The sequence below is a fragment of the Corvus hawaiiensis genome, chromosome 20, assembly GCF_020740725.1.
Source record: "Corvus hawaiiensis isolate bCorHaw1 chromosome 20, bCorHaw1.pri.cur, whole genome shotgun sequence".
Classification (NCBI taxonomy): domain Eukaryota; kingdom Metazoa; phylum Chordata; class Aves; order Passeriformes; family Corvidae; genus Corvus; species Corvus hawaiiensis.
Window position 1 is genome coordinate 2,650,590 of NC_063232.1, and position 22,276 is coordinate 2,672,865.

The following is a 22,276-nucleotide window of genomic DNA, read 5'->3' on the forward strand; positions in this document are numbered from 1 at the left end:
CACTAACTTCTGTATAACCTCACTTTCTTCTCTGATTTTCTTTTTTCCCTTTGTTATTCAGATAAGACTGAAAACATCACTCAATTATTCTGTTACAGGACAGTTACATTCAGTTACCATTAAGTTGAGCTTGTCTTGCCTGAAGACATTTAGAAAACTTCTAAATTCAAGAAAAACAATTAAAAAGTGAAACACTTACTTGAATACCCTTAAAGGTACAGCTCCAAGGGCAGAATCCAGTATTCAGAATAAAAATCTAAGGAGATAGCAGATTCGAGCTAAGAAATGTCATTTACATCTGGCCTGTAAAGCTCACCAGGATTATTCCATGGAGCACAACAAACAGTGCTTTGAGTCAACCCTCATCCTTTGGTCTTTGTCTAGAACATTGTACTAACAACTGAAGTGTGGAGACTGGTCAAAAACAGGGATCAGGGAACAATTTCTCTTCTTTCTCTCTTTCTGTTGATTTTTTTATCCAAACCCAGTAATATTAACAAACATGTTTTATTAAAAAACCAAGAATGAAAAGAGATTTTTATCAAGTGGTTTAGATTTACACTTCATACATGAAACAGGTCAGTCTCAGTTACAGAGGGAAGAAAGTGAGTACCTCACATCCAGGAATGCCATCCTCTCTGATCCTCTCTTGGGATGGAACTCCTGATCCAGGCCAGGGCCACTGCCCTGCTTGCCACACACAGACACCAGCAGGTCTGAGTCTGCAGGGACACACAAGGTGACAAATGACAACCAACAGCCACTTCTTAAAGCCCAAGAATCCAGGGGAAAGAACCAGAAGGGACCTCTCAGATCCTTAAAGTTCTAAGGGAATTCCTCCTGCTGCCTCCCTTTCAGAGCTCTCAGGAAAGACAATGATTCACGTTTACTGTTATACTTAGGGCCTACTTACTCCCTAAAATAAAAAGAAATCGGTCACTTGGATTAACATATGTTTAAATTTGCATTTAGTTGCTATTCACGTGCACCTTGTTTAGCACTTGAGGATGTTTAGTTCCAGTAAACTGTGAGAGATGAAAACCAGGACAGGGATTACCTTTGTTTCTGCTAAGGCAGCTCAAGGGTGTTCTTGCAGACAGCTACAGATGGATTTAGTCTAGAAGAGAACAACTGGAGAAGTTCATATATGGGAACTGGATCTGCAGGAAAAATATTCAAGTAATTTGCCTTGTTCTTAATGACTTCTCCTTTGGATAATGGATTTCCTTCTGAACTCAGAAAATGAAACAGCAATGAGCCTGCTGTAGAGACAGAACTTAAATAAACCAACCAAACCCCAAACATCTGCCCTAAAACCAGAACAGCTTCCCTCAACGTTTGATGCGCTTTTTGATTAACACTGAGAACTGGTTGGAAGTTAATATTAAAAAGAGAACTGACCCAAAATAAACTTCAACTGTACACTTAGAGTGGACTCAAATGTTCTCCGGCAGTTCAGCTTTTAAACAGCACAGCAAAAAAAAAAAGGGATATTCAAAAGAACAATTGACTCGTTGATTTTTATCTTTTATTATGAGCTAATACCAGGATGACATTCAAATGTCAGATGGCACAATTAAGACAGTCTTGGTAGGAATTATTCCAGCATTCCCAAAATTACAATTTAGTACACGAATGGCGTCAAATGTATGCATCACTCCCACAGAGAAAAATTATGGAATTCTGAATATCTTATACCAGAATAGCTTCTGCATCAAATGGGAAAAAGGAAAACTGCTGGTAACACAGCTGACCTAGAAACCTTTTCTGATAATGACCTGCAGAACAAAATATTTCCCTATTTAACATCTAGTAAAAAAAAATATGACTTTTGTTCAAGTTTAAGATTTAATACTTTTATATGGTTAGCCACAACAGGTATTAACCTCAGTTTTACTATATTTTTGTAATGCTACAAAAATCCTATAAAATCAAATTATAGTGAATTTTTCAGTGATTATAATTAAAAAAGCGCACCTTGTACAAAATAAAAAAAATAAGATTCTATACTCTAATGAAAAATTTAAGACATTTTTAAATGAACAAAAGAAAGCACTTGTTAAGCTCTCCAATATTCAATGCATTCTGCACTTATCTGAAATAGCCAGACAGGAGCTAGAACTCCACTCCCCTTAGTTCACAACTAGTAATTTTGACACTATTATATATATATATAGAGGATCTATGTCTGATATTTTTACAAATAAATACAGGATAAACCATATTGCATAGTGTGTGCTTGCTGTCTGAGTCACACTCCAAAAGTTTCACAGTTATGGTAGGGAATTCAACTTAGAGTCTACGGGATGAAACATTGACAGTACATGAAATTTCCTCGGAAAACCAATGGTGGGATTTGTAATTGATCAGTGAACTCAGACAAACAACTCTTGCCATTCTTGCCAGCCATTAAACCAATTCCACTGGACAATTCTATCCAGCCAAGCAAAAAGCAACTGTTAGCTGTAACTAGGATCAAGAGAGATCTGCCTCTAAAAAGTTCTTTTTTTTTTTTTTAAACCAAGTTCCTTTATGCTCAGTGAATGTCAGGAAAGTCCAGGTGCTGTGTGTTTGCAGACAGGCCCAAAGCAAACACTCCTGAACACCTGGATTTTGGTTCCACAAAATCACCCGTGGCCACGTCACCAACTGAACAATGGCAATCTTCCAGTATGTCACTGTAAGGTAACTTGATTTTCCTGTTAAAACTAAAAAAAACCCCTAAGTTTTCCAACAAAAGGCTTATCAAGAAGGAAAAAAAAAATATTAATTTTTGTTCAATCATAACCTTTTTTTTTGTTGGTTCTTTGTTAACATCAAGGTATCGCTGAATCCTTCTGCCTTGCCAATTTTAGCAAAGAGCACTGTGATTGGATTCAATGCTTAGAGAGAGTTTTATGGCTTGGATCCTATGGCTCAAAAAGATTCAGTATCCACAGAGTAAGCAGAATCTAGAATTAAAAAATCCCTACTGTTGTGAAACACCAGAAGTAGACTTTGCACAGTTTGACTAAAGATAATGCAACGTGTGGCAGGCAAAAAGTGACAGGACTTGTATGCAGCTGCATGATCATCTCCACACACATGCACACACCATCCACACTCTAACTCTAGGGTAAAGCTCTGCAGATATTAACCCTTTCACCAGCTATGTTCATGGAAATGCTTTCTCTTTAAGGCAGGAAGTATTTAAAGTAAGGTAAAGTTTACCTTTATTTTATTCTTTGTACCTGTAAGTCAGTTGTACAGATCGTGAAAATTTTAAAAACATAAATAATGTCCGTAAGAACATGTTTGCTAAATTAAAGTTTGCTAAAGTTCTGACCCACTGTGGAAGACATTCACTGAAAGGCCATTGAACACTTTTCTCATACAATCAGCAAATTTATTGCCCCAGCATAGAAAAAAATGTTGATAAATTTAGAAATGTATAATGGCAGGGAACTACCATAAGCAAAATTTCATTATTAATAATAATAATAAAAAAAATCCTCAAATTCTTACCCACTGGTTACAAAAATATTTATTTCCTTATACTCTGGAGGATTTGTCTGTGTTTCCTGTGGTACTTCCTAGAGATTTCTACTGACCTTGTGCTCTGCTGCACTGTTGATCTCTCTGTGGGTAAGAATCTGAGCTGCTCAGCTGTGCCCAGCTGAGGACCAGCGTGTACAAAAGTGATGTTTCCCAGTGAAATGTCTGCTGAGGACAGGGATGAAATAAGCAGGACGTGTGTGAGCCCATGGCTTCCAGTTAAGCCTAGAACATAGCAGCACTGCTGTTTGATTAGATCCATTTGTCTTTGCAGGGACAAACAGGGATTTCAGCTGGGGAAGCAGGGAAACAGTTCTCTCCCACCCCACACTGCCAGGCTGGTCAGCAAGTGATTCACTTATTGATTGGTTGGTTCATGAGGAGGAGAATCAGAACTAGAGCCTTGAACTTTCTTCACAGCAACCAATTAAGTTTGCCTTTTTCATTTTGGGATACTTTCCATAATGAGCTGAATCAAAAAATCTATTTGAAAAATATATATTTTTATATATATATATAAAAAAAACTCATTATGTTTTGAATGTGAAACACCAATTAAGTTTAGCTTTCCTCTTTGATTCCACCCCATTGTAGGAAACCGCTTAACGAAGCTTGCATGCTAATTACCCCTCAGCTGCAAGCCTGCAGGCATTCCAAACTCTGCCTAGTGAAAGGGCCAACCCTCCTCGACACATTCACGACTACACCAGTGATTCTGAAGCAACATCCTGCCCCTTAATACTGTCAGTTTCGAGCTCTCAAGCTGAAAGATCCTTGATAAGGTGAGAAGATGTCACTGGAATCAGTAAGATGATGTGCCTAGAGTTCTGCAATACCATTTGCTAAAGTTTTTTTTTTTTATGCACCATTGATTGACAGGAAAAAAAAATCCATTTTTCTTTGCTTTCCAAGTCTCTCTGTGCAATGACCGACTCTTTGATACTGTCACTTTTTTAAAGTAAACCAAGCAAGCCCTCAAATTTCAACTTCAAGGGGGCTCATGTCCATTCTTGGTTTTCCACCTTCCAAGGCTTACAAAAATGGTGTTGTCATAGATTCATGCGCAAGTGCTCCGGTCGTTTGGAAATCATGGGAAAAGCCTGTTTTTTGTATGGCCCAGAGTTTGGTTGCCGGATTGGAAGTGGTGCTGAAGCCTCTCCACAGACTGTCACATCCATTTGTTCTATTCCACTGGTCTCCATCGGGTATTCCACAGGTGTCTGGGTGTTTGATGCGCCGGCAGAAGCACCTCTTCCCCAGAATTCCCCAGGGGAAAACTTTACAGGGCTTTAAAACAAGAAACAGAAAAATCAGAGATGGAGACATACACAGCACACCAAGGTGTATCCCTCACTCTGCAGGAAACTGGCCTCAAATGCCCATTGAGAAGCAATTCTAATTCTTCCTTCCACTTCCAGGAGTTTGAGAAATTTCCATGTCTGGCTTCTACCACAGTCTCTTGTAAAATTCTCTCATTTCGAGGTGATTGCAGAGGGGTTTTTCTGTACTAACAGGATTCTTTAGTGCTTAGGATGTTCTGAAACAGTTTTAGGCGTATCAAAGTCACCACTCTGAGGCTGTATCAGCACTGAAAAGCAACAAATTAAAACTTCTTGTGCTGCCCAACACCATAGATTTGTCTTTAATAATATGGTTTATAAAACAGAATCACTTTATTAGAAGTCCTGGGCTTAGTCAGAAGCAAGGCTGCATTTTTTATTTCTAGTGCAGACTTATTTCAACTACTTGTCAAAAAGTGTATTACAAAAGAAAGAAAAAGAAGATAAAGAAGTACCTGACTGGTGTCCTAGGGCTACCTATGAATCTGCGAGGTGATCGGATTTTTGGTTCAAAAGAAAATTTCTCTTTCACGCTTTCAAGTACAGATGGAGCCACATACGTAAAACCCTGCAAAACAAGAAAAAGGCACTGCAACTCACAGGCAAGGCTTGCATTCAGGATCACTTATACAGTTCTGAAAATATGATTATTATAGGAAAATTATAAAAAGAACAGTAAATGTAGACAGATGAACTTCTAGTCACACCTTGAAGCAAACAGTGGGACTTTAGGAAGTTGCTACATCCCGGCTATTTCTCCTCAGATCACACATTCCCACAGGCACACTCAATTTAATTAATTTTGCTCTATAGACTGGCCATTGTTGTCTCTGCATGACTGTGAAAGCAATGCCATGTGCAGGGCTCACAATGCAACTCTCAATCAGAATGCTGACATTCCACATGGGCAGCACTGTTTGTTGGCTGCTGTACAAAGAAAACGTCAGCAATAACCGAAGTATTTTCAAAGCCTTTAAACATTTCAAACCTGTTACAGGATTTAGGTTTAGAGAGTTTGCTTCAAGGGTTAGGAGTCAACAGAATGCACTTAGCTGAAATGCCCCCATTTCCAGTAGCAAACCTCCCTCTCTCCAGAGTCATTCCTCACTTGTCCCTGGCTCACTCACCAGAAAGACCTGGTTGGCACTTTCACTGAGAGTTGAGTCATCTGGGCTATCAACAGGTGTCTGACGTGTAAACTTTGAATCAAACTGGCTCACATCCTCTTCAGATTGCTTTGCAAAAACAAAATGATTAAGGGTTTATATTACAGATATCAACCAAATGGCTTAGCGGTGAGCAGTGCAGCCTCTGGGTGGAGTTCATTCCATAGGTTTTTGGCAGAGCTCTGCTGGAGTAAAACCCTGGAGTGGTGTCGGAATCCTGTCGCTGCCAGTGGGAGGTCACTATGGGCACTGACACTGAGAAATAAAGGCAAGGGGGAGGGGCAAAAATTATGGATCAAAAAGGAACACAAATTAAAAAGATGCCTTAAAAAAAAATTTCTCAAATTACAAACAAAAACTTTTAGAAATACAATGCCAGTTTCTCGCAAGTTTAGCCCTTGTCACAACCAGTATAGAACAGTTGCAACTATTTAGTTTTAGGAAGCTGCTCCAGATAGTTTTGTCCCATTTTTGCAGATACAAAAGTGTTTATAGTCTGAGGGATAGAGGACAACTCTGGAATAAGTGATTATGAGGAAGATTGTTTCATTTGATCAAAGAATAACAGTAATTCCAAGATCCCTTCTCTCATTCCCTCGTGTCACTGGAAAGGCAGCAGGTATTCATTTGTGCAGGCCTTCATGCAACCATGGAAGCACAAGTTGAAAAACCATCTGGTTTTTACAAGAAGCTTCCATAAAATTGCTACTAACAGAAAAACCCAAGACCATTTTCAGATAAATATTTGGAAATACCAGTCTTGAATCTTTATGAATTTCATTCCAAAGGGGGAGGGGGAAAAGGTCTGGAGTCCTCATGCTATAGAATGCTTGACATTAGTGATGCTTAAGCCAGCTTAAAGTGGAATTTTAGTAGCTGGGAATTACAGAGGTGGCAATACCCACAGCTGCTGTAGCTGATTGTACCCAGAGGGAAAAACTGACACCATCAAAATACAAGATGGGATAATAAAAACTTGTTTATCACATCACTGGTTTGAGGTAAACTCTAACTACTGCTTATAATGCACAAGATGCATTGTAAAGATTAATAAGCAAACACAGAAGATGCTTAATTAGGTGATTTAATTTACTTTTGCTTAGCAACTCTATTATTTTAGTTGAAACTAAGTACTGACTTACTGTATAGGGTTTAGAAGCTGATCTCAGAGTGAACTGCACTTGCAGGTCTGTTTAACCTACGGGTCAGAAGCAGGAGGAATTCAAACTGAAGCAGATCAGGTGCTAGATCAGATCTGCCAGCTTTAATCGACAAGAGTGAATGTGTCCCCCGAGTTGATGTAACTCAAGTACCAGGAATCAGTGGCACTCTGGTTTATAAAGTGAATGTTTCTAAGTTTTATTAAGGGCTTTCCTAAAGGCACACAGGGAATATCTGTCTCCCAGTATTCCCAGTACATACCAATAAGGGTTTAAAAGGAGGTTCCACCTTGCGTGCCAGCAGCTCGTCCCAGTTGATGTGTCTGAAGAACGCGTGAGCCTGCAGGAGTGACAACAGCACAGAGTCAGCACCTGCCTCCAGGGCACAGATCCCAGAGTTTAACTATGAACATGTTCTATCCAGACCCTTTTTCTGGTGTCTTTCTTTCCAAAATCACATTTGGGTCTAGTGTAAAATATTCTGTAGCACTACCTCGGAGTAGCTGGAAAAGCTGAGAATTGAGATCACACCTCCAAGTCAGACAACACGTCCCCATTTCCTTGGAAGTGTTAGAAAAAGCCAGTTTACATGCAAAATACATCTGCATTTTCCAACTGTCAAAGTTAAACCATGACAAAACGCTGCATTAATGACAAATTATCAGAACTGTGAAATACGAAGGACTCTCTAATACTTTGTCAGTGTCATCACAAAGTCAAGCTGGAAGCAACAAGGACTCAGCCTCTTCCTTAGCATTTATCTACGCTACACTTTTCCCTTCAAAGAGCTGCACTTATGCAAGGGCTGACAGGTTTTTCATCAGACTGCTAAGAGTATCCTCAGTCTTCCAGGGCTGCACAATTAGCATTGTGCAATTACTAGAAATGATCTACTGCAAGACACAGCTAAAGAATAGAAGTTATTTTCCAAATCTCATATTATCAAATAGGTAGACAGCTGCTTTTGTTAAGCTTTAAAGCCTTCAGGTTTTGATGAGCTGCCACATGTGGCTGCCTTTCTGCTCATTACCTTTCAAGACAGACACTCTCCTTCCCTGAGGTACCTTCAAAGCTGTTTTATTTTCAATGAGGTAATTCAAGAATTCTCAAGTTAAGTTCAAGTTACCTGAACTTCTCCAGCATCTCCAGGACCAGCTCCTAGACGTGAGGCAGCATTTCTTTTTAGCAGCTTGATGACGAAATAACATCCAAAGAAACAGAATTAGTTACGCTGTTATGACCAGACTAGTTCTGCCATGAATCATCACTTCAATGAGTACAGAATGAATACAGAACAATCAGAAAAATCTGCATTCACTTGAAAACAGTTGTATTTTCAAGGGAAATCACTATCTGTACCACTCAACAAAAAGGTGACTTATTCAGTAATAAACCAAGCTTGGACTGAACAGCCACAGTGGTATCATTGTATTTTATATTTTCTACATACATGTGGAGTACTGACATTCATGAAAACTCTACCTTTTTAAGCAGATCTCTGGCTTCTTGTGTGAGGTAGGGAGGCAAGTTGAGTTTACACTTGAGAATCTTGTCAATTGTTTTCTTTCTGTTCTCCCCAGTGAAAGGAGGCTGGAAAGCACCATTGAAACAGAAGGAAAAACAGGACTTGTTCAGATCTCTTATTTGTGTACACAGAAGTCACTTTAGTCTTTTACAAAGCAGGTAAAATTACTGCAAATTAATTAAAGCAGCTCATGTCAGTAGTCAACACAACTTGAGAGCTGTCTTTTGGTTCTTTCTTACTTGCAGTGTGTATATATATACAATTGTAGGTATTTATACATGCAGCTGAGTTAGGGTACAGGGAAACAGAAAAGCTACAAAAGGAAATACATGCAATTATAACTGTGCACCTACTGCTCCAGTCAGCATGTCATACATTAATGCCCCCAAACTCCACCAGTCCACTGCACGATTATGCCCACTCCTCATCAAGATTTCAGGGGCCCTATAAGCAGAAAGATCAAAAATATGGAAGTGTTTTAACAACCTTAATATGAATTGTGACTGCCAGTTTTCAAAAAAAATCCCATTTATCAAGTAAAGTTGCCCTAAGTGACTGAACACATGAACCATCAGTTAAAAAAGGCAAAATGCAGCCATTACCCCCAGAGCAGAGTAATATTTTTGTATTTCATCACGCAGCTCACATGTATTCAATTGTTCCACAGAATGTGTGTGTGACTGTCCCATCGTGAATGGATTCTTTACATAATCCGAAGTCAGTCAGTTTTACATGACCTGAAATTAGATATATCAAATTTAAGGCTTCTCAGAATTCTGCCATTTGTAGAAGTAACATTGAAAAAAATTAGGAATTTTTAACTTGGATATGTAATAACTCTGAACTACTTTCAGACATCTTCAGTGGTCTGACAAAGCAATGCAGCCATAAAACGGAACAACTTACAGAGAAAACCAAGCAGTGCCACTTGACAAACTACCAAAACTTGTTCAAATACAGACAAATGTATTTAAAGACTGTAGAGCATTATTTAGCTAAAAAACTAGGTTACTGAATTTTACTGCTTGCTTCAAAATTCATAGAACGATCTTCTACAAACTGTAAAGTGCTCTGAATAATTCAGTACAAAGACTCAGACTAAGTAAATAAGTTGTTTAAGAAAACATGAAAATTCTGGGTGGTACAGATTGCCAGACTAATCAGTGTCACACAGTCACTGTAACAGTGCAATCAGGAATTGAAACTGCTGTCAGTGGGAAGTGTCAGCTGCTGCCCAAGTCATTTCAGCCACAGATGATTTGGCATCCTACCCAAACTGCCTTTCCTACCACCAGTCATCCCCATGGACTAAAATGTCACAGATTCTACTTCACAATGATCCAGCAGAAGAAAATAAATCCAGAGGTGCAGAAATAGTAAATCAACCGCTCAAAACATGCCTGGGTCCATGGAACTTGGAGCTTGCTGTGGCCTATTAAACCAAGGAGGCTGTGTTTGAGGGCAGTTAGCTCTGGCAGCTCTTCACTCATCCCAGCAGTGGTAACAACCCTGCCACTGTTCTAAGGAAATTCACCTAAAACTGAGGTGTTGTGACCTTTTGGAGAATTGTTTGCAAAGGACTGGCAGCCTGACTCATTACTAGGGTTCTACCTTGATGATTAAGCATGATATTTTCTGGCTTCAGATCCCGGTAGATGATTCCTTTTTGATGCAAGTGCCCCAGTGCCATTGAGATTTCTGCCAAGTAGAAGCTGAAAGGGAATTTATGCAACAAAATCAGACATATTCAATCATGCAGAGCATCTTAAGCAACTCTTTCACAGTCTTCAACCCCCAAATCTTGACCACAGCCCTATGGACAGAGCCTCACTGAGCAGCCAGCAGTGGACCCTCCTCTGCTGTAAGACTGGAGTTCCACCAGCACAAACTGGTGAGTACAGCACACATACACCCTCCCCAAACCCACTGAACTGCTCTTTCACTACACCCTATAATGAATGAGCAGTTAAATATAGTTTAGCACTTGGAAAAAAACCCAAACTATTAGTTTACAAAAATAGCTTCACTTACCAAGCTGTGTCTTCCATAAATATCCCTTCTCTCTCTAACTGCATAAATAGTTCTCCTCCTGTCATGAGGAAAAATAATTATACTCAATTAAAAGTATCATTTTTAGTCAGTCAAAAGTCTATTTTCTAGGAAAACTATAAGCAATAGGTATTTTTGCCTGCTGTACAATGGGCTGTTTCACAAAAAAACAACTAAGCCTCTATTCTGCTACCCTCAGGATTCCAGCAACCTGAAAAAAATCAGCATTTAAAAAACAAGAGCATTTCTGTCCCTGCTTTTTGTTGTTACAGCTTGAAAAAATTGCTTCTGATCTGTGTCTGTTTCCCTAACCATGGCATGAAGGTAACACTTCCTTCTGTCACAACCTGCAAAGACTAAACTCTCAGGTAACTCTGTAGGACTGCACAGAACCTAAGTGAAACACACAAAAATGACAAATCTAGTGGAAGAAAAAGTATTAAGACCCCTCCTCTCCTGTACTGTCATGAAAAACAACTATTTTATGTTTCATTCCTCTTTATTTATTGAATTAGAAAGTTTATCTCTGTTGTTCTATGTCTTTTTAATACAAATCTGTTTCAGTTTAGGACACCAAGGCATCATTAATTGGCCTTTTACTTGTAGGGTAAGAACCCCAAATTCTTGATTGTGTAAGACCCCAAGAAGCAGGTAAAAGAATGTCATATACTGACCACTGAGATACTCAAGGATGAGGTAGAGTTTTCCACCAGTCTGAAAGGCATAAATTAAGTCTACAATGAAGGGATGTTTCACTTCCTCCAGTATATTCCTCTCTGCTTTCGTGTGAGCTGTATCCTTGGCATTCCTTACAATCATTGCCTGCAAAAAGCAGGGATATGTGAGCACAAGAACATGCTAAACAAGGCAGACTTTTATATTGAGTTCAATTCCGAGTTTATTAAATCCCAACACTACATATGAGCAACAGCATTAAAAAATTAAATTTCACCATAGTATCTACATGAGAGGCTTCTTGCAGAAGTTTAAGTCTTTATTTCATAGAATCACACAATAATTTAGGTTGGAAGGGACCTCTTGACCTATTTAAATGAGCTGCTAAGAACTACCCAGACAGAAAAATTTGAAGTTTAATTCTAATTCCAACTGTATCTAGGCAACAACTGCATTTACACTAAAAGTTATTTTTAGAGATATTAAATCATTAGATAATTGTAAAAGGTAAATGGAGGGATAGATTTTTTTTTTTTTTTTTTTTTTGGATCCAGACAGTAGTGAAATTCAGGTTACCTTTTTAAGAACTTTCATGGCAAATATTTTCCCGGTGTTTGCTCCGGTTACTTTTCGTACTTGAAACACCTAAACAACACCAACACAACAGCAATCACGTGTTTCAGCTGCATTGACTGCCACAAGTTAAAAAGCAAAGTTGTGCAAGAGAGAGAGAGGAGATCACCCCCAAACTGCAAGGCAAGAAGCAGAGATTGGATGCAGAAGGAGTTTGGGACATTTCCTGCTGCTTCCAGCAGGTGAGGCTCTGCCAGGACCTCCTTCCCACGACACCAACCTTGGCAGCTGGGCTTGGTTCTACCCCGTTCTACCTCTGGCAGAATGAACTTTTCAGAGAAGGGGAAAGGGAGGTCAGAGCAAAGCAAGGGAGCACTGAGGGCCTGAAGGATTTAGTGCTGTGGAGGGTTTCTGACCTTGCCGTAGCCACCTTTGCCCAGCACGCGCAGTAACTCGAAGCACTCCGGGCGGATCTTCTCGGGGCCTCTGTTCACACTGGTCTCTGAGATCTCAAATTTTTCACAATGTTCCATTCCACTGCAGAAGAGGAGAACAAGGGTGTGAATCTACCTGGTACTGAGAACTGAGCAAATGAAAGCAATGATTCCCTGGAAAGTGTCTGTCTCACCTAACAGTGACATCCTGGGAGATCTGGAGAACTCCCAGCACAGGAATTATTATTTATTGTGTGCAAAGCTGCAACTTGCACAGAAAAGGTTACCTGCAAATTTGGGGGATTTATAATATCAAGATTTCCTTCAAACCCCTTCATTTTAATGCACATCTCTGCATTACACCAGAATTAAGATTAGAGGATGAAAGCCTCAAACTGACTCAGATATTTCTTTATATCGTTTTATGTCATTATATCCATATTACAAATATTATTCAAAGACAAGAGATTTGTTAGGAGAAACAAGGATCAAAAGACAAACAGCAACTTTCACCAGATTTTTTTTTTATTATTTTTATTTCAAGATACAGTTGACAAATTTTAATGTGAGGAAATAGTGGAACATCTAGAAACGACTCGAAATTGAACCAGAATAACAAAATTTTCTATTTACCTTAACAATGTAACGCAATTAGAAGCTATATGTAGTTAACATGAATGATACAGAATATTTTCCAGCGGCAACTTACAGGTCATATTGGCCAACTCCTCCATGGTCCATGCTCTCACTTAATTGACCCTGAGAATGAGAAGGGAAGAAGAAAGATGAATTAGAAAAAGAAAGCGTCAAAAATAAATGCACTGATGTGTTTTACAACTTTTTAAGTTTGAAAAGACAAAATCTCTACGTAATTGTAATTCATAGTATATAATTAAACAGGTCAGGAATAATAATCTATCAGCAGAAGATCAAAAAATCTACTAAATTCCATGCAAGATTTGCAGTACTGCCATGTGTCTCAAACTGTGAAACAGGGAACCACTGTCTTACCTGGCTGCACTGTTATTCAATCACTTAAATATTAGAGGTACAACTTCACGCCCCCAGGTGAACTTGAAAAATGTTAAGGTACTGCAATTTTTCTTTAAAATTGCTCTTACATAGAAATTTTCAAGCCCTATTGCAGTACTATGCAAATTAGACCAGTAATAAGGATTGTGAACTGGGACTCATCTGCACTAGAAACAAATCATCTACTGAGAAGGTTTTATTATTTTGTATTGGTAAATCAAATCCCAATAGTGATGAAAGAATTTGGCTTTACTTTGGTATTAAACAGCTCTTCTGACCAATAATCAGTATTGAAGAAGTTCCTGCACTTCAGCATCAGAACCAGTTACCACTAAGGAATGTGGTTTAATTCTGAAGAGATATTTTCTTCAAAGAATTTCCAACCTGATCCCTTCTGCAAGATAATACCTCCCTCTAAATGTGGCTCTACATGGCAGAAGAAGTGCAAAGCAAGCAGACAGCTGGAACGAATACAAATAGAATGTAATGGGCAAGCTTCTAGTGAGCTTGACTGTACCTTCACATTCTTATTTTTAAAAACATGGACACAAAATAACAACTGCGAGTTAGTGGTGAACAGCCTGGAACCTACAGACTGAATATAAATATACTGAGTGACCTGTGAAATTCAGAGAGGCAGAAGAAAAAGAAAAACCACTGAGATCTGCAAAAATCAGCCCAAGCCAAAGAGTTCATTTTAAAATATTACCCAAGTGAAAACACTAACCGAAGAAAACTTGAAACTTTCAACAGCTTCCAAACCATTTCAACGTTAAAGTTTACAGAGGCTGGTTTATTTTGGGTGATCTAGAGGAGAATTTAACTCCTGGTTCCACCTACTAACACCACAGGCAATTAGGGAGTCCAAAAGATCAGGTTTGTTTCCAGCTCAGAGAGCTGCCAGCTCATGTCCTCCTGCTGACATTTATTATAGAAATCCAGCTTATTGACATGTTTCACAACAAAACCCACTAAAGCTGCCCTTGACCCCACTCCTAGATGCCAACAAATGAATTTTTAAAAATTCATCACAGAGAATAAACACCCCTCAGTTCCCACAGCAACTCCTCCTGTTACCCAATGGCTCTGGCAAAGTTTACGTGTGCTTCTCTTGCTCCTGTGAACTTTGGGTTTCATTCTCAGTATTAATTTAACCAAAACTCACTTCAGATACCATTCTGGTATTTTTTTTCAAGGTTTCTTCTCATTTTGCAACACCAAGAGAGGCACTGGAAAGCCACCAGCTCTTCAGTCCATACATTGTTTCATTCATTACAAACACCTAAATTAACGCTGAGGCTTCTTTCACCATAATAATTAGTGCAAACAACCACATAGCTTTTGAGGAAACTCCTTTTAAACAACTCTTCAGATTTTCCAGGATGGCTGTGCCTATTCAAACCCATGACTGAGCTGCCTGGGCTCCTCCTGAGCTCACAGTTTTTGGGAGATACCAGGGACCAGTACCAGAAATTTGACAACACAGTCCTGAGTGTCCCCCTTGCTCAGCCCAGGTTAATGATCTCCACTGCTCTGGCTACATCATCTCTCTGATCCTTGCAGGACACACACACCCTATGGAGATACCTTCCACTGGAATGTTTTTCCCCTTACATATTCCTGATGTTCCCCTTCTTGCCTGCTCTTACATTTCCTGCTGTTCAGTTGTTTTAATCTCAAGTCCATTCTCACCCTCCTTTATCTGTTTGCCAAAAGGCACCTGTGACCAACCAAGGTTGCCAATGTCCATAAAAATGCCAGTCATGGCAATGTTTTAAAATCCACAATGATTTAATTGTTCCCTGAGACTGAATTACAGGAACACAAGAGAGAACAAACTCAACTTTCTTGCCACCTCGCTCAGAACCTGTTCTTGGCAGCATTAACAGTGTGATGCAAGCAACGTTTTCTAAAGCCAAGTGTTTCATTGATTATTGAGCTGACACACAGAGCTAGCTTTTCCTGCAGGTTGAGAAGCTTTCGAGCCTTCAGCTGTCAAACAACGTCTCTACAGGTTACATGGAATGCGGGTAACAGAACATCTGCTTATCTCCTGAAGGAAAGTACCTGGAGGGAATCTACAGGAAACACGAAGAGAGACTTTTTACAAGAGCATGGCGGTTTAGATTAGATATTAGAGGGAAATTCTGTCCTGTGAGGGTGGGGAGGCCCTGGCACAGGTTGGCCAGAGAAGCTGTGGCTGCCCCATCCCTGGAAGTGTCCAAGGACAGGGCTTGGAGCAACCTGGGATAGTGGAAGGTGTCCCTGCCCATGGCCTGAGATGATCTTTAAGGTCCATTCCAACCCAAATCGTTCTATGATTCCGTGATCTCAAAGACTCCAAGAATGTCATTAGTATTTAAAGAGCAGAACGTAAATGCAGTGGCCGCTTGAGCAATAGCAAACGGTTGATACACAAAACAACACCAAAAAGCAACAGAAGCTCTAGAAAAATATAAATAGATGATGCAATAAAATCCCCTAAAGCCTTGACAGAATCTAGATGAACATCACGAACTGCAAACCGCACATTATCAGGTGCACTGCTCACGAAAGCACGAGATGCAAACAGCCGCTAACCCGCCTAACGCAGCATTTTAAACCTCTGCTTTTAATTTTGGCGCGAGAGCAGCGACTTTACACGGCTCCAGAAAGATCGGCATTTCTGCACTGACGCTCGGACATGTGACAATAAATAAATAATAAAAAAAACCCCGCTGCGGCGCTTGTGCCGGGATCGCAACGCCGAACTTCCGCGGGCAAGAGCTCCGGCGCTGCCCGCAGCCCCAGCCCGCTCCGGGCGCGAACGTACCGGGGCAGCACGGGCGGCTCGGGCCCCGCCGCGCTCCCGCCGCCGCCTCAGCGCGGCCCCCGCCCGGCCCCGGGGCGCCTCCCGCGCCCTCCCTCCCTCCTTCCCTCAGGCCCCGCGGCCTCCCCCGTTCCCTCCCCGGCTCGGCTCTCGCTCTCACCCCCTCCTCCAGCTCCTCGTCTGAGCCCGCGTCCTCGGGCTGGTCCAGGTCGATGTCGAACACTCCCGCCATGGCGCCGCCACCCCTCGCTGGCTCCGCCGGGTGCCCGGGGCCTGCGCCGCCTCATGGGCCCGCGCCCCGCAGCGCCGCCGCGGCCGCCATCACCGGCTGCGCGGCCGCAGCGCGCCTGCGCACCCGCCCCGCCCGCGCCCGCCGCGCACGCGTAGCGCGCGCCCCGGCCCCGCCGAGCCTGCGCGGTGAGCGCGGCGCGCGCCCGCCCGCCCCCGGTACCGGCGCTGCGCGTGAGCAGAAGGCGCGGTGAAGCCGCGCGGGCGGCGCGTGCGCAGAGAGCGCCGTGAAGCCCCCGCGGGCGGGAGCGCCGTGCCCGCCTGCCCGGAGCGCGCTCTGCGCAGGCGCGAGGCGGGCGGTTCGAAGGCGCGGCCGGAGCCGGGGTGCGAAAGTCGGGGACGAGGTGAGCCCTGAGGGACGAAACCGGGACCCGGACCGAGATCGGAATCCCGGAAAGGCAGCGGGACTGCCGGGACCGGCTGTCGAGGAGAAAGGCTCGGGGACGGGGCTCGGGACCGAGGGGCGTGAGGGCGGGCAGCGCCGGGAACATGGCGGCGTTCCCTGAGGGGCGTCCTGTGGCTGCGGGGACCCGAGTGGGGCTCCCCATGCAGAGAATGGGGTACAGGAGGGTCGGTACTACACACGTTGGACATGAGCCTTTTTTTGGGACAATTCGCATAATTATTTATTTTCTGCGTGAAGAGGACTCGGTCTCCTAGTGACACTCAGGCTGGCCCCAGGCAGGCTGGCGGCAGTGCTGAAATCAGGCCCGGGAATGGAAATGAGCTCGTACCTGCCTGCAGAACGCGTCACAGGCACTGGCAGCGATCCAAGGAATGCTGGTACAGGAGTGCTGCTGCACAGCTGGGGTAGGAGTGAGGAACAGCAGCCCAGAATAACCAAGAGAGCTTAAAAAAAAAATTGACCTTATTTCAGTGAAAAAATAGAAAAGTGAGGAAGCAGAGCTGCTGTCAAATGCTGAGTGGGGAAAAACGTCAAAACATACCAGGATGGAGTCAAACACTTTGCTCTGTGTGGTGGAAACAAGGGGAATTCTCCAGGGAATCCTTTTGTCACCTAAGCAGGCTCTGGCATCAGGCCTGGTGCAGTACACAACTGGACAATAGCTACGTTTTTGAACAGGCTTAAAACTTCCGAGTTTTCATCCCAGTTCTGTAATTCTTGAGTTATAATTTCTTGTTTCCATCCTGCTTTACTTAGCAAAAGCACGAAAACAAATAATTATCTTTTTCAGGCTTAAATACCAAGCGAAGAAGGATGTCAATTGTCACAGTGCAGCTTGGACAGTGCGGGAACCAGATTGGGCATGAGGTGTTCAGTGCTCTCTGCAGTGACATCCGTGGCAGCCACGGGTTGTGTTCCAAGAAGGAGAACGAATCCTACCATGATTCCTGCAAGGAACGGTTCTTCTGCGAGGAGGAATCTGGAGGTACAGTTTTAAAGAGGTTTTTCTCCCCTCTCAGGGTCTGGTTTCAGCACACAGAAACATCAAGTGGTTTCTTTCCTGTAAGATCTATGGTCTCTGGAGTTCGGATTTGTTTTTGACACAATAAATGGTTCCGCAGAAATCAGAGCATGGCCAAATCCGTTCTGTTTTGTCCCATTAATGGTGTGGCTAATGTGGGTGGGAGGAATAACCCTGGGATATTGTATCCATCCAAGTCCATCCATCTCACCTAAATAATTGGCACGTTTTCCCCAATTTTGTTTTCCTTTCTGTGCAGTACCCATTGCCCGGGCTGTGCTTGTTGACATGGAGCCCAAAGTGATCAGCCAGACCTTATCCATGGCTGCCAGGTCTGGCCACTGGAAATACAACAGCCACTCCCACTTCTGTCAGAAGCAAGGATCTGGGAACAACTGGGCCAACGGGTAGGAACAGCTGCCTCAAGCTCCACTGAGGGAATTCTGGAGGCTGATGAGCTGCTCAGACTCCCTAGGAGTGCTAATAGAGCAGCTGTGAGAGTTAAAGTAAAATTGACTTTATGAATAAATTCACCTTTCTGCTTTTATTTCAGTATAACCTGCCCTTTCTTGCTGTTTTGTCTGTTACCCCACAGTTACTCTGTTCATGGGCCCAGACACAAAGAAGCCATCATGAATCTGGTGCAGAAGGAAGCAGAGAAATGTGACCGACTCGGGGGATTTTTCACAATAATGAGCATGGCTGGGGGCACAGGATCAGGCCTGGGAGCATTTGTGACCCAGTGCTTGAGAGATGCTTTTCCAACCTCGTTCATACTAAACCACGTTATCTGGCCCTATGGCACTGGGGAGGTGAATGTCATATTGCCTTTTAGTAGATAATAATAGTTTATATAGAATTTCTATGTTCATCATCACAGTTTACTTTTAAACAAAATATCTACAACAGAAATAAACTAGAAAATAGGTACATTTTACACTGAAAAAGTTCCAATGACTCAGTAACACAGCTAAAGAATTTTCACCAAAAAATCTTGATAATTTAGGTGCTGAAGTGGTGCAGAGTCACAAGAAGCTCTGCTATCTAACTAGATAATCTCCTGATATGCTCTTATCTCAGCATTATAATCAGTTCCCAGGCAGATCTTGTTCCAGCATGTTTCTATGGAGAGAGATGGATAACCTGATTTTCACGCGTCTTGCCTTCTTTCTGTGAAAAGGCTCTGAGCTCTTGACCTCATTCTGCACTCTGGCAAAGAAAATTAATCACTTCCTAAATTACAACTAAGGAAACAGTAGGAGCCAGAGGATTATAAACTAGAAAGAGATTAAGTTGTTTGACTCTTGTTTGTGTGTGGTTTTTTGTTTGCTTCCAGGTCATTGTTCAAAACTACAACTCTGTTTTGACTCTGTCACATCTGTACCAGTCATCAGATGCCCTTCTTGTCCATGAAAATGATGTCATCCACAAGATCTGTGCCCAGCTGATGAATATCAAACAGATTTCCTTCAGGGATGTGAATCAAGTCATTGCACACCAGCTGGGCAGTGTTTTCCAGCCCACTCACACAGCAGGAGAGGGCTCAGGCTACAGCAGAAACCCATTAGGTACCAAACCCAACATCCACACACACCTTTCTGGAGTCAGTTCAGCTGTGAATCGAAGTTCTTCAGTCTCCTTGCTATGTATTTGGATACATCCCAAGTTTTAAGACAGGAAAAGACCAATTTAGAAGTTCAATCCCAATGTTGTAGCAAAATCAAAAATAGATCCCCCCACTTCTGGTTTCATTCTTTACCAAAAGAACCCTGTTTCTCCTTTTTCAAGTGATCACAGACACCCTTGTACCTATTTACATTTCAGAGGAAATTTGTGCAGGGCAGTAATTTTGGACTGATTTTCACACTCCACTTTGGGTTAGAAGTTTGTTTGAACTGAAACAAACTGAGAGTTTTGTGTTTTGCTCAGGCAGAAGAGGTGAGCAGACAACTGGGTAACAACACACAACAGGCTGACATTTGTACCTTTAAGGAATTGGAAAAAGTTGCCCATATTTCTTGTAAAATTAAATTTTCACATCTGTCTGGAGCACAGAGAGTCCTTGAGATTTTGAGCCAGACTAAAGTGAGAAAGTCTAAATTGTAAAATAAAAGCTACTAACACCCTGTATAGAACTCAGTAATACACAGCAAGTTTGCATGACTTTGAAATTGCTAAATCTCTGAACATTCCTCACTCTTCTCCCATTTTAGCTGCCCTATGCAATATTTTTGTCAAACATGAGCAGCTGTTGATCTCTTCTTTCAGGAGACTTAATGGAGACGTTGGTTCCACATCCCGAGTTCAAGCTGCTGGGCCTGCGGAACATCCCCCAAATGCCTGAGGACTCTCTGGCTTACAGCACCTTCAACTGGCCTGGCCTCATCAAACACCTCAGGCAGATGCTCATTGCTCATGCTAAAATGGAGGAAGGTAAAATAAACACCATTCACTCCCCTTCAGTCTCCATCACTCTTTAAACGTTTATTTTTACAGATGGAATAAAGCTTAATGTTTTGTGGAGCTCACAGTTCAGAAAGGAGCTGCTGCCCTCAGCAGGAATTTGCCCCCACAAAACCAGCTGCTCCTTTAACCATTCCCTCAGCTGCCACAGCAGCTCCTGCTCTGCTTCCAGACATCTCAGTTAATTATAACTATTGAAAATACACAAACCAAATGAACAGTTTGTGGCTGTGCACTTAATTTACATAACTCATTTGGAACATTCCTTGGATAGTGAGCTCTGCTTTTTCCTTTTACACCTTCTACTCATAAAAATCAGGCTCAGCTCTCCCATATAATTCACATGGAGAATTCAGTTACAGCTCCCAGTTATGCAAGGAATGGGCTGGAGGCTTGCTAAGTATAGAAACGGGTATCCATTTTCTCTGGCAGAGTGACTACCAGGCAAATACTGCTGGATTAGCAGTGGTTTTCTCTGGGCATTGTGTGATTGCTGCTTAATTCATGTGCAGCAGCTACAAACTCCAGTATGGGCTCAGTTTGGGGCACAGTGATAGTTCCCATCTGCATCTTCACAAAACATTAACTTCCTTTTATATCTCTTTTTCTCAAATCCCAAAGGTATTGATTGGCAAGTACGACCACCACACCCAGGCTCCTCCATCCCCTCCACAAACAAACCTCTGCGCTTCAATACTTCCATTGCCAACCTGGTTATCCTGAGAGGAAGAGATGTGCACGACGTAGACTTGGGTAAGAGGGAGAAGCACAGCACCTCAGGGATTCTGGTTTCACATCTCACTGCTCTTTGAAACCGTATCTGATGTAAGTGGAAACATCCCAAGACCACATGTTTTGACTCCTAAGGTCAATATTCCTTCTAGAAACATTTTGCTGTCCAAGGCCACATTGTCTAATTGCTTAGGGCTGTTATATTTTACTTTTGAGTTTCCTGAAGCACTTCAGGGAAGGAGGAAGAGACTCAATTCTGTATATCTGGAATTCTTGGCTATAATGTCTGAAAATATATATAGCTGTTTCTGGAGTGATGAGCATTGCTGGCAGCTGAAGTATCCACACAAGAGTGCTTCTAGATAATCTAATGAATCTGTTTAAAAGTTGTATTTTCAACAGGCTGCCCACTCTGCAGATGTTTTCCCAGGACTGAATTGATCTGACAGCATTGATCAGGCCACACAGGGATCAAGTTTGGGTTTTGTCCAAAGGGCTGTCCTGTTTCTGCTACAGGAAGTTTCCAAGATCCCTCATTATACACATCATGGCTAAACCCTCAGGATGCTTTTAGTGCATGGAAAACACCCAGAGCATTTAACAAGTATGAGAAGTCTGCTTCTTTGGTCAGCAACAGCCAGTTCCTGCTGAAACCTCTCGACAGCATCGTAGGAAAAGCTTGGAATATGTTTGCTTCCAAGTAAGTGAAAATAATTATGCTGATACTTCATTAATAATTGCCAATATCTTCATTGATTTCTAATGTTTGACCCATTATTCAACACAGGGCTTACCTTCACCAGTACACAAAGTTTGGAATTCAAGAGGAAGATTTCCTGGACTGCTTCACAACCCTGGAACAAGTTATCTCCAGTTACACCAACCTGTGATTTCATTTTTTTGTTAAAATGGTCTGAAATAGAGATTTTCTGAAAGAACCAAGCTGGGAAACCTTCCATCAACTTCCTGAAGTATGTGAGTTATTGTACTGGAGTTATTTTTCGGTCTTAGGAAGTGTGTCTGTGTTTGAATAGCAAGAACTGAATCTGAACTGAATATATTGATATAT

The 22,276-nt window shown here is 42.0% G+C and overlaps 2 protein-coding genes across 7 annotated transcripts; one reads left to right on the top strand and one right to left on the bottom strand.

Annotated features, from left to right (window-relative positions):
- Positions 1–1,506: 1,506 nt before the first annotated feature.
- On the bottom strand, positions 1,507–16,623 carry RPS6KB1 (ribosomal protein S6 kinase B1). Of its 3 annotated transcripts, XM_048324314.1 has the most exons (15): positions 16,458–16,620; positions 13,166–13,215; positions 12,439–12,559; positions 12,026–12,094; positions 11,449–11,596; positions 10,757–10,814; positions 10,337–10,437; positions 9,372–9,462; positions 9,079–9,169; positions 8,683–8,790; positions 8,327–8,389; positions 7,463–7,540; positions 6,002–6,109; positions 5,330–5,442; positions 1,507–4,821 (listed from the first exon to the last, which is right to left on the bottom strand). In XM_048324314.1, exons 1-15 carry the CDS (start codon positions 16,527–16,529, stop codon positions 4,584–4,586), a joined length of 1,509 nt encoding a protein of 502 aa, XP_048180271.1. In that variant the 5' UTR covers positions 16,530–16,620; the 3' UTR covers positions 1,507–4,583. The 3 variants fall into 3 exon arrangements, 2 of the variants coding, with proteins under 2 accessions (XP_048180271.1, XP_048180272.1); XM_048324315.1 differs by lacking the exons at positions 1,507–4,821; positions 5,330–5,442; positions 6,002–6,109 and adding an exon at positions 6,116–6,295 and having other exon boundaries at positions 16,458–16,622; XR_007207673.1 differs by lacking the exons at positions 1,507–4,821; positions 5,330–5,442; positions 6,002–6,109; positions 7,463–7,540 and having other exon boundaries at positions 9,075–9,169; positions 16,458–16,623.
- Positions 16,624–16,849: 226 nt separating this feature from the next.
- Positions 16,850–22,276, top strand: TUBD1 (tubulin delta 1). 4 transcript variants are annotated; one of them, XM_048324475.1, is made up of 9 exons: positions 16,850–16,929; positions 17,782–17,976; positions 18,272–18,419; positions 18,608–18,824; positions 19,349–19,580; positions 20,281–20,445; positions 21,097–21,228; positions 21,724–21,907; positions 21,995–22,276. In XM_048324475.1, exons 2-9 carry the CDS (start codon positions 17,805–17,807, stop codon positions 22,095–22,097), a joined length of 1,353 nt encoding a protein of 450 aa, XP_048180432.1. In that variant the 5' UTR covers positions 16,850–16,929; positions 17,782–17,804; the 3' UTR covers positions 22,098–22,276. The 4 variants fall into 4 exon arrangements, with proteins under 4 accessions (XP_048180432.1, XP_048180433.1, XP_048180434.1 ...); XM_048324476.1 differs by lacking the exon at positions 21,995–22,276 and having other exon boundaries at positions 21,097–21,300; positions 21,724–21,794; XM_048324477.1 differs by lacking the exons at positions 16,850–16,929; positions 18,272–18,419; positions 18,608–18,824 and having other exon boundaries at positions 17,896–17,976.

Bases quoted from the DNA above. Each gene is read 5' to 3' on its own strand.
- RPS6KB1 (XM_048324314.1), bottom strand. From the start codon at position 16,529: ATGGCGGGAGTGTTCGACATCGACCTGGACCAGCCCGAGGACGCGGGC. The intron at 9,170-9,371 runs GTGAGCTGCGTG...TTCTGCTTATAG, and splicing joins TGTGGAACAATTGAATACAT to GGCCCCTGAAATCTTGATGA. The intron at 7,541-8,326 runs GTAACTTGAACT...TCACTCCTGCAG, and splicing joins GAGATGCTGGAGAAGTTCAG to GCTCACGCGTTCTTCAGACA.
- TUBD1 (XM_048324475.1), top strand. From the start codon at position 17,805: ATGTCAATTGTCACAGTGCAGCTTGGACAGTGCGGGAACCAGATTGGG. The intron at 19,581-20,280 runs GTACCAAACCCA...CTCTTCTTTCAG, and splicing joins CTACAGCAGAAACCCATTAG to GAGACTTAATGGAGACGTTG. The intron at 20,446-21,096 runs GTAAAATAAACA...CAAATCCCAAAG, and splicing joins TCATGCTAAAATGGAGGAAG to GTATTGATTGGCAAGTACGA.